The 12,156-nt window shown below is 50.3% G+C and overlaps 1 protein-coding gene across 6 annotated transcripts in view; it reads left to right on the top strand.

Moving 5' to 3' along the window:
• Positions 1-457: 457 nt before the first annotated feature.
• The window catches only part of MEIS1 (Meis homeobox 1), a 112,022-nt gene continuing 100,323 nt past the window's right edge, over positions 458-12,156 (top strand). For 3 of the 6 annotated variants that reach the window (XR_007888916.1, XM_051613681.1, XM_051613684.1), the window contains exons 1-6: positions 458-493; positions 4,491-4,717; positions 6,365-6,506; positions 7,078-7,128; positions 7,983-8,033; positions 9,464-9,610. Coding sequence is in view for 4 of the 6 variants with exons in the window: in XM_051613681.1 (XP_051469641.1) it covers positions 479-493; positions 4,491-4,717; positions 6,365-6,506; positions 7,078-7,128; positions 7,983-8,033; positions 9,464-9,610 (633 nt within the window). In the remaining 2 variants the exon portion in view is untranslated. Of the gene's footprint in view, positions 494-1,861; positions 2,833-4,490; positions 4,718-6,364; positions 6,507-7,077; positions 7,129-7,982; positions 8,034-9,463; positions 9,611-12,156 lie in introns of those variants that run through there. The other 3 variants (XM_051613682.1, XR_007888917.1, XM_051613683.1) reach the window with 3 other exon arrangements.

Raw genomic sequence — 12,156 nt, 5'->3', positions numbered from 1 at the left:
GGTGATTAATTGCTGTCGGATTAGGCGCTTTTTTTTTTTCCTGTTTTCTTTTTTTTTTTTTTTTTTTTATGGCCGGTATATTGCGAGGGGCGAGGCGCGCAGCGCGAGTTCTCGCAGCCAGCCCGGAGAGTAATAACTGTTTGCTAATTGTAAAATCCTTATCCAGAGTGAGATTTGGGCAAACAATTTGTACGACTGTAATTACATTGTAAAAGTGTTTTAGGCTGGGTTGCGAGGAATTAATCTTATAAAGGCCTGGTGGAGAAGCTGAAAAGGGAGGGGGTTTAGGGGATTTTTTTAATTATTTTATTTTTTTTTAAGTTGGGTTTGTTGGTTTATTTAGGAGGGTGGGGGGAAAAGGGATGGGGAGAGTAGGAGGAGGTGGCATCTCTGGGAGCTGAGGCGCAGCCTCCCCCCCTGGCGAGGGACCGGCGAGAATTGTTACCGAGCGCAGTTCCCCCGGTAGATCCGTAGCGAGATGATCCCCACGTCGGTGGGTGGGCTCCCACCCGGGACGGGGGGTTAGGGTACGAAAATGGCTCTTACCTGAGAGGTCTTTATTTCCCTCGCCGGGATAAAAGGCCGGTTCCTAGCGGATAAGGGGCGGGGGTAGGGAGTGGAGGGAGGGAGGGGGGGCGCTGAGACGGGAACGGATTTCCCTGAAGTTTGAGACGTGGCGGCGAGGACTGAGCCGCTTCCCCGAGTGGGGGGGGGGGGGTTTACCGGTAACCCCAATTCCCTGCCACCCAACCACCACCACCCCAGCAGCTCGCTCGGGAGCGGCTGCCACCCTTCTACCGGGGGGTTCTCCCTTTAACAGCCCCCCACCCCCCCCGCCCCGGGCGGGGGCAGGAGATGCGATGCAGGTACGGGGAAGCAGGGAAGACGGCGAAGCTCTCTCCGTTCCCAAACCGGTAGGGTGGGGGCGGGGGGGGGCCCGGTGGGGAGGGATGGCTGTGCTTGCGGACGGAAGAAGACCCCCGGTTAGGCGGACTGGAGGAGCGGGGGTGGTGGGGGGGAGCGGGGATGGGGGCCCCGGCGCGCTCCCTCCCCCGGTGCCCCCCCCCCCCCGCCGCCGCCGCCGCCGGCTTGCGCTCGCGCTGCCGGTCCGAGCCCCGCTTCCCGCCCGGACCAATGGGGGCGCGGCGTGGGGCGGCGCGGCGCTGATTGGTCGGCGGCGGCGCGGCGGTGGCGGCCGGGGGCCGGGTGAGCTCATTCGGCTGTCGGTCGCGGGGGGAGCCGGAGGAGGGAGGGAGAGAGGGAAGCGGTGGGGGGGGGGGAGTTTAGACGTGACGGTGCGATGGGGGGCTGGGGGGAAAGAGGGGCGGGCGGCGGCGCGGCCCCCCCGGGTGCTACGCGGGCGCGGAGGCGAGACAAAGGGGACAGGAGAGCCCCCGCGCCCACACCTGCTTGGGGGTGTGTGTGTGGGGGGGGGGTACACACGGACACACACGCACACGGAGGGGCAGGGCTGGGAGGTGGGTGTGCGTGAGTGTCTGCGCGTGTGTGCGCGCGGTGTGGCCTCCCCGCGGGACGGGGCCGCGGCGCTGCGCGGGGGCGGCCGTCGCGCCCCTGCACCCCCCGCGCCCCCCCGCGCCGGTGTCGGAGTTGCTGCCGCCCAGCGCATTGTGTAAGACGCGACCTGTTATGGCCACCACTACTTCCGGGTTCCCGCAGTCTGCTCCAGCCCGGCGCTGCGCTGCGCTCGCCGCGGCGGTGGCGGCGGCGGCGGCGGCGGACGCCCGGCAGCGCCGCGCCTCCCCTCCCCTCCTACTCCTCCCTTCCCTCCCCTTCCCTCCCTCCCCTCCTCCTCCTCCTCCTCCTCCTCCCCGCTGCCCTTCCTCCCCGCGCCCGCCCCGCACGGCGCGGCGCTCCGCCCGGCACCCGCGCCCGCGCCCGGCCCGCCTCCGCCTCCGCCAGCCTCGCCCGGCCGCCGCGCAGGGGCAGAGCGAGCCGGCGCCGGCGAGGAATTGGGAGCGAGCTGAGGAGGAGCGAAAAAAAAAAAAAAAAAAAAAAAAAAAAGCAAAACCATCATCATCATCATCATAATAACCATAATAAAAGGAGAGCCGGCGCGCTAGCGAGCCTTTTTAATTTTTAATTTTTCCCCCTCCTCTTCCTCCTTCTTCTTCTCCTCCCTCGATTTTTAATTTTTTAATTATTTTTTTACATTTTTTCTTTTTTCCTTTTTTTTTTTTTGGTGGCTTTTTTTTTTTTTTTTTTTTGGTTGTTGTTGGGTGAGCGCGCTCGAAAATTCCCATTTGAGGTGTCCTGCGCGGTGGGAGCACACGCAGCGGATCATCATCAGTCATTCACCACCTTGACAACCTCGCCTGTGATTGACAGCCGGAGTGGCAAAAAGCCATGAGACTTGGTAGTTGGGTTTGAGGGGCACTTTAAAAAAAAAAAAAAAAGAAAAAAAAAGGAAAGGAAAAAAAAACTGATTTGGGGAAAGGATATTTGCTTTCGCCCCGCTGCTGTCTTGGAAACGAGAGGGAGAGAGTAAGAGAGAGAGACAGGGAGAGAGGAAAGAAAGAAAGAAAAAAAAGAAGGAAGGAGGCAGAGTTGAATTTTTTTCTTTTTTGTCTTCTGTTTTTTTTTTTTTTTTCTCTCCTTTTTTTAATGCTGAGTTACCGTATCGCTTCGCTGAGATCCAGCAAGCCGAAGATTTTACTCGATTGCTTTCATTGCTGGCGACGCTAAGGGATTTTTGCATTTTTTGGGGGGGTGAGGGGGGGGGAACTTCGCGTTTCTTTCTTTTCACACTGGCCTTAAAGAGGATATATTAGAAGTTGAAGTAGAAAGGGAGCAAGCAGGCCGATGGCGCAAAGGGTACGTATTTTATTAAAACAAAAATAATAATTGGATTTCAAATGTGAAATAATATTGAGACGTGGCTGACAGAGACGCTGCGAAAAAAGTTTCTTCCCCCTCCACCTCCTCTTTGGAGCAGGGGCACAAAGCGGTGTCCGGGAGCGGGAGGATTTATCAGTTGTACTTGTAGGCTTAAAACCTGTATATATTGATATTTTCTTGATTCTTTGACTCCCCATCCCGGATCTCTCACGGAAAAGGCAAGCTTTCTATACATTAATGACATGCAGGCATGTAAGTGAATGTGTCCGAGCCTCTGTATTTGTTGGTTTTGTAGCTTTAGTCCTACCAATGTCTTTTTTAAAGTCACCAGGGCTTGAAATATTTGAATGTGTGCATGTCTCTGAGCGTTTTGCTGTGTTAGTGATGATACACCGCTTCACTTTCGGAAGACAACTTCTATTTGGGAGTAAACAGAACTTTTTTTTTTCTTTTTTCCCCTCATCTCCCCCCCCCCCCCTTTCTTTTTTTTTTTTTTTTTTTTTAATATTCAGTCACAAAAGGTGCAGCAAAAGGTGCAATGCAATGGGGGGGAGAAAGCTCTTTTTAAAAGAAAGTCACTTTAATTTGAATTAGAGGTTACCAGCATGCACTGCCATGTGTATTGTTGTTTCTGGTTTGGATGCGATCTCTTTTTTTTTTTTCCCCTTTCCAATTACCTCCTAAATTGAAGTTTTGTGGGAAAGAAAATAAATAACCGGCCGGAGTCGGACGAGCAGGGATTTAGGGATGAGGAAAAGCCCTGAAAAGAAGTTTTCTTGCCTAATTTGCCTGCCCGCCCCTCCGAGTGCCGGTTGGGAAAGAAAGTTCCTCTGCTGACAACTTGCCTTTTACTCTTTCGGTCCAAGCAAGTGTCAGAGATCTTTAAAAGTGTTTATTCACACCTTCGCTTTTAATAGATGAAAAGTGGCCGTTTCCCCCGCTGCCTGGGAACCGCGTTAGCTTTCGCTCCTTACTCTTTAACAAAGAAAACCCTTTTCTTCTTTTTTTTCCTTTTTTTTCTTTCTTTCTTTTTTTTTTTTTTTTTTTTAAAGCATTCGCAAACGTTTCCAGCCTTTCGGCTCTAAAAGTACCTTATCGTGGAATTGCTGGAAACCCCCAAAATCGCTTCGTTGGGTTTGTTTTTTGGGATGTCGGTTTGTTGGGGTTTTTTTTGCTTCTGCTGAAAACTTTTTCCATCTTCGCTGGGTTTGGTACCTGACTTCTGCTTAGCAGCGGGAGAAAGTTTAGCGGAGGAAGACTTGGGCTTCGTGAACTGCTTCCATTCACCGGGGTGTGTGGGAAGTTTGGGGATAGGGATTACATTTTTTTTTAAATATAAAAATGAACTGTTATTATTGCTAGTTCTCCCCGGACTCGGGGGGCTGCGGGCAGCCCGGCCGCTCAGCCCAGCCTAACCCTGCTGCTCCCCGGCCCGGGGCAGCGTTTCCCTCCCCGGGGCCGGCGGCTGCGAGGCGGGGGAGACCCGGCAACCGGAGCCCGGGGGGGAAAAGCGGCTTCTCCCCGGGAAGGGGGAGACGCCAGGGCAGCGGAGCTCTGCATCCCCCCCTCCCCTCCTCCCTTCCCCCCCCCTTCCTCCTCCCCTGACGCCTCTCTCTGCTCTCTGTGCCCCGCAGTACGACGAGCTGCCCCACTACGGCGGCATGGAGGGGGTGGGCATCCCCACCACCATGTACGGGGACCCCCACGGCGCCCGCCCCATGCAGCCCGTCCACCACCTCAACCACGGGCCGCCGCTGCACTCGCACCAGTACCCGCACGCCGCCCACGCCAACGCCATGCCCCCCGCCATGGGCGCCTCCGTCAACGACGCCCTCAAGAGAGATAAAGATGCCATCTACGGGTAGGTGACCGGGGAGGGCTTGCGCGCAACCTGCGCGGCGCGGAGCCGGGGAGGAGGATGGAGGGGGAGTGGGGTGCGGGCCGGGCTGTCCCTGCGCGGGATGGGGATGAAGGGTGGGTTGGCTGCGCGGAAAAGGGCCGTGTTCTTCATGTTGTATGACTGCTTTTTAAAAGGGGGGAAGAGAGAGGGAGAGAGAGAGGTCGGGGGTCCCCCCTAACACGGGGAGCCGCGGGGGCTCCCGGAGAATAGGAGCCGGAGGTTGCAGGAAGGGCGGCAGGCATCACCACACGGAGGAGGTGGAGGAAAATAATATTCCCAGGGCAGAACCTGCGCCGGGTGGTAAATCTCTGCATGGAGTTTGGGAGCAGGGAGAGTTTGGAGCGCTTTGCCCAACTTTCCTCCTTGTTCGCCTCTCCTAGTGCTAAGAAGGAGAAAGCTCGGGAGCTGCTTCTCTCAAATCTCTTCTTTTTTATTTATTTTTTCTTTTACATTTTAATTTTTTAAAACTTTTTATCCGACAGCATTGAATGCTCCTCAATGCAGCAACTTGCAGAGCAGTTTCTAGGCCGTTGTGATGGGAGCTGATGGGTTACGCTGGGAGGCAGATGCTTTTAAAATTAATCTGCCGGGCTTGAGTCTGAAGGGAAGTTTTAAGAGCCTTTTAAAATCGCTCTCTAAACAGTGAAGAGAAGGGGGAGAGGGGAGGGGGAAAAAAAAATCACATCGTTCGGTTTCTTTATCGGTTTATCAGAAATCTGCAGGGTTGGTTAAAACTCAGCGTGTACGGTACCCAAAAAAAGGAAAAGTATGAAGCCCTGGGAAAAAAATAATAATAAAATGAATTAGTTCCCTGTTATAAATATACATGTATACGTGTGTGTGCCCACGCTTATTTATTTATTTAAATTATTAAACGGCCGAGGGAGCCAGATGCACACGCAGCCTTTCTCCCGGGGAGGCTTTTAGAGCTGGGAGAGTCCAAAAGCACCTGGTTCCCCCCGCGGGTCGGGGCGGGGGGCGGCGGGCAGGCAGCCCGGCTGGCCAGCGCCTGCCGGTGGATCGGCTTATCGGGTGCTGGGGGGTGGGTGTGGGGCCTTTTTTCTATTTTAATTTGGATGGAGGTCGTTTCTTTTTCTGGGTTTGTTGTTCTGTTGTTTGGTTGGGGTTTTTTGTTTGGTTTTTTTTGTTTGATTCCTCCCCCCCCCTTCGCTCACAGCAAGTCCTTCAGCAGAAAATGGGAATTAAAAGCATGAAAGGCAGAAGTATACAACCAGAAATTTAAATTTATTATTATTATAATTATTACTTTATTTTTTCCTAAAGACAAGGAAAGTTAATTCAAAATGGCTGCTGGAACCGACTTGGGTTTTATTCTTAGCTTGTCCTAAGGCTGTATTAACAATATCTGTGGCCAGATAAGGCAGGGGGGATGCGGGGCTCCCGGCCGGCTGGCTGCGGGAAGGGGCCGGGAGGCGGCGGGGGGTGCCGGAGTCCCCTCGGTGGGTAATCCCCCCCCCTCAAGCTGCTGCGAGACTAACTATTGTTGTCTTTGGGTTTTTTTATTTCGTTATGATATGTGTTGTTTGGTTGTTGGTTTTTTTTTTTACTTTTCCCCTCTGTGTGTGTGACTATTGTATTTTCTTTCAGACACCCCCTGTTCCCTCTTTTAGCACTGATTTTTGAGAAATGTGAATTAGCTACATGCACACCCAGGGAGCCCGGGGTAGCGGGAGGCGATGTTTGCTCCTCTGAGTCTTTCAATGAAGACATAGCAGTGTTCGCCAAACAGGTCAGCAAAACCGGGTTGCAACAGTAAAAGGAAAAAAAAGAAAAAAAAAAAAAAGGGGGGGGGGGGAAATCGTAACGAGAAAAACAAGTCTCTGCTGAGATAAAGATGCGCATTTTCCCCTCCCCCCTCTTACTGCGAGAGGCAAACCCCTCCCCAAACAAAACAAAACAACCCCCCCAAAAAAAAAACCCCAACAAAAAAAATCCCCAAACCCCAACCAAAACAACAACAAAAAAATCGGGAAATCTCGGCCTTTACCACCCCCCTAAAGCAAAGCGAATACCGGAGTGGTCCGTGCTCCGGCGGGAGCTTCTCTGCCCGGCTCCGGGAGTCGGGGCCGGAGCTCGGCCCAGGGAGCTCTGTAGGTATTTTTCGGTGTATGTGTTTCACTTGTCCAAGTGTTTGGCTGCTGCACTGAACACAGCAGTCAGGGCTTTGCACGGAAGCTTACATAATGGACCCGACAGTGTAATGAAGCAAGAAATAATAACGTCTGCTTTTTCTGCTTCCATATTTCACATCTTTTTTATCATCATTTTTTTCCCCCTTTCCTCCCCTTTCTTATATTTAGATCCGAGCAGAGAAACCCCTCTTTTCCTCTAATCCTGAACTGGATAACTTGGTAAGAGTTAATAACACTTCTTCCTCTCCCCACCCCCACCCCACCACCCTCCCTTTCCTTCCCATTTATTTTTATTTTTTTAAAACTTTATTTTCTGGAGAGGTGGAGAGATCCTAAATTGAAAATTTCTCACGTGGGTTATTTTTTATTATTATTATGACGATGGCGATTTTTATAATCACAAGTAAAGACAGTGTGGAAATTGCATGGAAGTAAAAAAAAAAAACCCACACTAAAATCCCATAAGGATGTACATAAAGAAGGCCCCATCCAAAGGGGAGCTTGCGGCTGCCCAAGAGGAGCGGGGATTTCTCCCCGCTGGAGCCAGCCCCTCCACGCATCTCAGCAGCTTGATGGGAAACACAGAGGATTGCTGTGGCAGGAGATGCACCATCCAGTAACTCCCCGAAAATGAGGTCTTTTTCTCTCCTTTTTTTTCCCTTTTTTTTTTTTTTTTTTTTTCCTCCCCCCTCTCCTTAAGGATAAACAAACATTTTGTCTCCGCTGGAGGAGTCTTGCTCCACTCTTGCAAAGTGAGGAGCCAGCCATGGTGTTTAGAGGTGGTGTTGTGTTGTTTTTTTTTTAAGAAATGTTTATGATCCATATAATTTAGTTGCTTCGTTGCAAGAGGGATTTTTTTTTTTTTTTCCTTTTGGTTAACTCTAGATCGCTTCTCGTTAAACAGCGCACAAAGCCACTGCTATTAAGTTTTAGTGTTATTGCCATAAATCAAAACAACTTTTTATTTACTACTAGAGAAAAAGTCAAGCTACAAAGTGTGTCAGGGGCGGCTGTGGGAAATATCCTCAAATTCAGGAATGAGATAAATACTCGTGTTGTTTGTGTCTTTGCAGATGATTCAAGCCATACAAGTATTAAGGTTTCATCTGTTGGAATTAGAGAAGGTAATTTTTCTCTCTCTCTTTCTCTCTTTCTTCCTCCTCCGTTTCAGTACTGCTGAAGTTCAGGCTTCTGGTAAATTTGCATAAATGTCTTTCTTTCTGGTAATTAGTGTCAAGACCAATCTTGGCGTCCATTTCTCTTCGCAGTTTAATTACAATTTCAGCCTCTAAAACCGGGCTCTCAAACGCCCAGGCCTTGTGTTCATTGTAATACTTTGCTGGCTTTGTATAAATAGTTGCAGTTCTGTGGTGCCGCAGATGAGACTCGAAACGGTTGGTTCAGCCAAACCTCTGAAATTGTGATTTATTTTTTTGTAAAATAAATTATTTTCTTTTTTCTTGGTAGTGGTGGTGGGGAAGAGACTTTGGTTACAGTTAGTTGGGATGGGAGATGGATTTATTTGATTTTTTTTTTTTTTTTTTTTCGAGAGCCATCTGCAGGTCAGGCTCAGGGCAGGGATTGTCCTATAACATTTTGCAGAGACAAAGCAGAGTTGATAGTTGTGTCTGTCTCTTGTTCCTGGGAATATTGTACACCTCCGAGCAGAAGAAAGAGATGGCAGGCTAAATGCAGGGTTTTTTGCTGGCTATTTTAGAAATCTTAGGAGGGAGAATGCTAATTTCTAAGAAGGCGGTGTCATCCGAGCTCACATTAAATTGGAAGTGCACTCTGGTTTCCTGAGAATTTTTTACGTGTCATTGATAGCTGGCCTAGAAGAGAATTCCCTTTCTCCTAAAAATAAACATTTTGAGAGGTTTTTAAATAGTTGAAAAGTTTCTCGGGAGCCTCAGCCACTTTATCTAACCATAATGGCAGGTTGTTCTCGCTCTACCCGAAATGTGTTAAAATCTGCCCATTAATAGAGGCGGCTCAGGTAGGAGTCTATCAGAGTGACTGAGAATTTCAGGGCTCGGGTGCCTGTAATGTATTTCAGCCCTTTTTTAAAAAAAAAATAAAAATTAGAAAATATTTCTTTCTGTCCACATACCCCTTTGGAAAGGGTTTATGATGAAATAACTGGATGAAATTAAATAGTTTACCTTAAATGTCACCCATGCAGGTCACCTCTCTAATGGCCACAGCTCCGGGAGCAGATGAATTTAACACGGGTGTTGAATATGTTGTAGCCTGTGAATCATCTTGTCACTGTCAATTTTCTGGGATATCTCTATTTTGCGAGAAAAGAAAGTTATTCCTAATTCTGGATGCGTCTAGAGGTCTCGAGGGGATAATTGCAGTGTGTTTCCCCCATTTAGGACTTTTGATGTCACAGGGGTGAAGGGGGGAGACTGGTTGCACTTGTCAATTTTACTTACGTATTCCTGATTATATTTTCTTCCTTTTCCCCCTCCTTCTTTTTCCTTTTTTTTTTTTTTCCACTGTTGCTTTTTTTTTTTTTTTTTTTTTTTTTATAACCTCTGTCATAATGTAGGTACACGAATTATGTGACAATTTCTGCCACCGGTATATTAGCTGTTTGAAAGGAAAAATGCCTATCGATTTGGTCATAGACGATAGAGAGGGCGGATCAAAATCGGACAGTGAAGACATAACAAGATCAGCAAATCTAACAGATCAGGTATGATCTCGCCAACGCCGCACACGCTAAAATTTGTATGCAGATCGCTCGCTGGGTCACTACGCCTCCTTTTATTATTTGCATATGATTAAGTCCCTTTTAGATAAATTTCCATCGAAATGAAAATTTTTGAATAATGTGGCTATTATTGCTTCATTAAGGCTTGCTCCCGGATTCGACCTGGCGAGATGAGCTTGTAAAAGCATCGCCTGCAAACTCGACCTGTTTCTTGTCGCTTTTAATTTTTGTCTTTATTTTATTTACCCTTTACAATAATAGAAGTGGGAGCTGTGAATCGCTGGCTTCTTGGTGACTTAAGAAGGGAAGGGCTGGAGCCGTTTCCCAAAATAATAATAAAATCTGAGATAGGTGGTCCGGGGAAGACAGAGAGGGTTTGAAATCTAGCAAATACTGGCTATTTTCTTCCCGTCTCTACGGTTCATTAGTCTGTCTTGTCAGTTTTCCTTGGCCGAACGCTTTTAGACTTCAGTGAACATTGCTTTGTGCACGCCTGCCTGCTGCAAACGCGCCCATTTTATTTTACTTAATGGGGGGGAAAAAAAAAAAAAAGAGAAAATAAAACGGGACCCAGGTTTTAAATTATTTTCCTTGATCTTTCGAGTTTTCAACCCCTCTCTTAAAAACCCAAACCGAAAAGAAAACAACAAAATATCCAAACGCAAGCCAGAAAAGCCTTGCGTGGCTTTGTCGGTGTCCAGGTTTTGTCTGGGATGGTTCGAACCTTAATGCCGGCTGTAGCCGATGTGGGAAGTAGAGATGCCTTGGGAAAGCTGGCTTTTCCCTCTCCCCTCCTCCTGTCTGTCCCCTTTGCTGGGCTGAGGTCGGGATTCTTGTCTTTTAATTGGAGTGGCTGGGGCTAATTCAGGAGGTGCCCAGAGCTAAATTAAGCTTCTAGATGATGGAAGTGGCTGAGATCTGGGGTTTTTTTCTCTTCCCCCCCCCCCCACCACCTCCCTTCCCGAATTGGGCAAAAGTGTCGGGTTTTCCCTGTCGGATCCCTCTCAACGGAGGGGCAGCAGCGCTTTGGTGCTTTGGACCCTGAACACACAGACACACAAAACGCCGACTAAAAACCCCCAAGTTATTTCTTCTTTATGATCAGCTTCGTAAATACAGTCTTAGGAGCAATCAGCTCCAGACTCTGGAGGTTTCCTTTTGTTCAAGCAAGGCGCAGTCAAGCAGACAGGAGTTTCCTCAGCCGCTTTGCCATTATCACCAGCACTGTCACCCAGGAATTATTTTATAGGTTGCCGACATCGGAGGTGTGTTCCATCACAGCGTGGGCAGTATCTTAAATATTTTCTGCTCTCTGCCAAAGGCTGTGGGGCTGCTGGTAGTGCCGTGACAGGGGGAGGCAGGCTTGGAGGAAGGCGTGAACTTTATATATATATAATAAGGGGGTTAGGTGCCCCTATGTGGGGTTGTTGGTTTTTTTTCCCCCGCAGTTTTGCTGCGAAGGGTAAAGGCTTTGCGGAGCGGCAGGGAGGTGACCGGCGGGCCGGGGAAGATGCTCCCGGGTCCGGGGAAGATGCTTGCGGGGGTGGCGGTCCCGCGCAGCGCCTTAAAGCGAGGGGAGCCCTACAGCGAGGAGTCTAGCTGAGAGAAGCTCCGCTAGCTGCTGTTGAATAAAAATTGTAATCCAACAAGTCTCACTAGAAAATGGGTTTCTAAAAGCTCTGGAGTGCTGGGTACATAAAGCTATTTGAGCAAATTACAAGAATTGCTCAGGGGCACGAATGAAATCAACACTTTAATTGCCTCCAAAATGAAGATTTATACCCCATTTTCCCAACGAATCATTATTTTATTAAAGTGAAAGCTAAAGAAATGAAGCTATAGTTTTGGGGTTGTCGGGAGGAGAGGGTCGTCTGTGTGTCCCCCCCTCTTTTTTTTTTTTCTCCAGCAGCGCGGACTTTGCGCGCCCAGCGCCGGCTCCTCTCCCGCTGCGCGGAGGGGCCGCGCACCTTCGCGGGGCTCAGCCCCGGCATCGTCGGGCTTGCGCGAGCGCTGCGCCAGTCGCGGGGTTGGTTGGCCTCCCTGGGAGGCTGGGGGGCCAACTTCTCGCCGGGCAGGGGGGATGCGCAGTTTTCCTTGTCGCTCCCCTTCCGCACCCGCGGAGCTCCGCGGGGAACTGGGCTTCGCTTTCCCTGTGGAAGGGAAACGCGCAAAAATGCGCTTTCCCCCCATCCGACGGGGCGCCGGAAGGCACCCGCGGAGGGCGGGCGGGCTGCAAAAGGGGGGCCGCGGAGGTTGCGCGGGCCCGGGAGTGTTTATCGGGGGATGCGCGGCCGCCCGCGTCCCCGGTAAACTCCGGTGCCAATTCCGGCCCCGGCGAGGCCGGCAGTATCAGGGCCCTAATGGTTAAATAATAAGGTGTTGAGTGCTTGTCGCAGGGGCAGCTAATTAGGATGTTGCTGCGCGGGGCGCGTTTATGGCTGCGCGGGTGCGCAGGGCCGGGCGGCCGGAGAGGGGCTGCCTACTGGTGCGGGGCCGTCCCGCAGCCAGGCCGCGCTTGTCAGGGTAGT

This window comes from Apus apus, chromosome 3, assembly GCF_020740795.1.
Source record: "Apus apus isolate bApuApu2 chromosome 3, bApuApu2.pri.cur, whole genome shotgun sequence".
Taxonomy (NCBI): Eukaryota; Metazoa; Chordata; class Aves; order Apodiformes; family Apodidae; genus Apus; species Apus apus.
The sequence above is the reverse complement of the archived record's forward strand: the minus strand, read 5'-3'. Positions and strand labels throughout refer to the sequence as shown.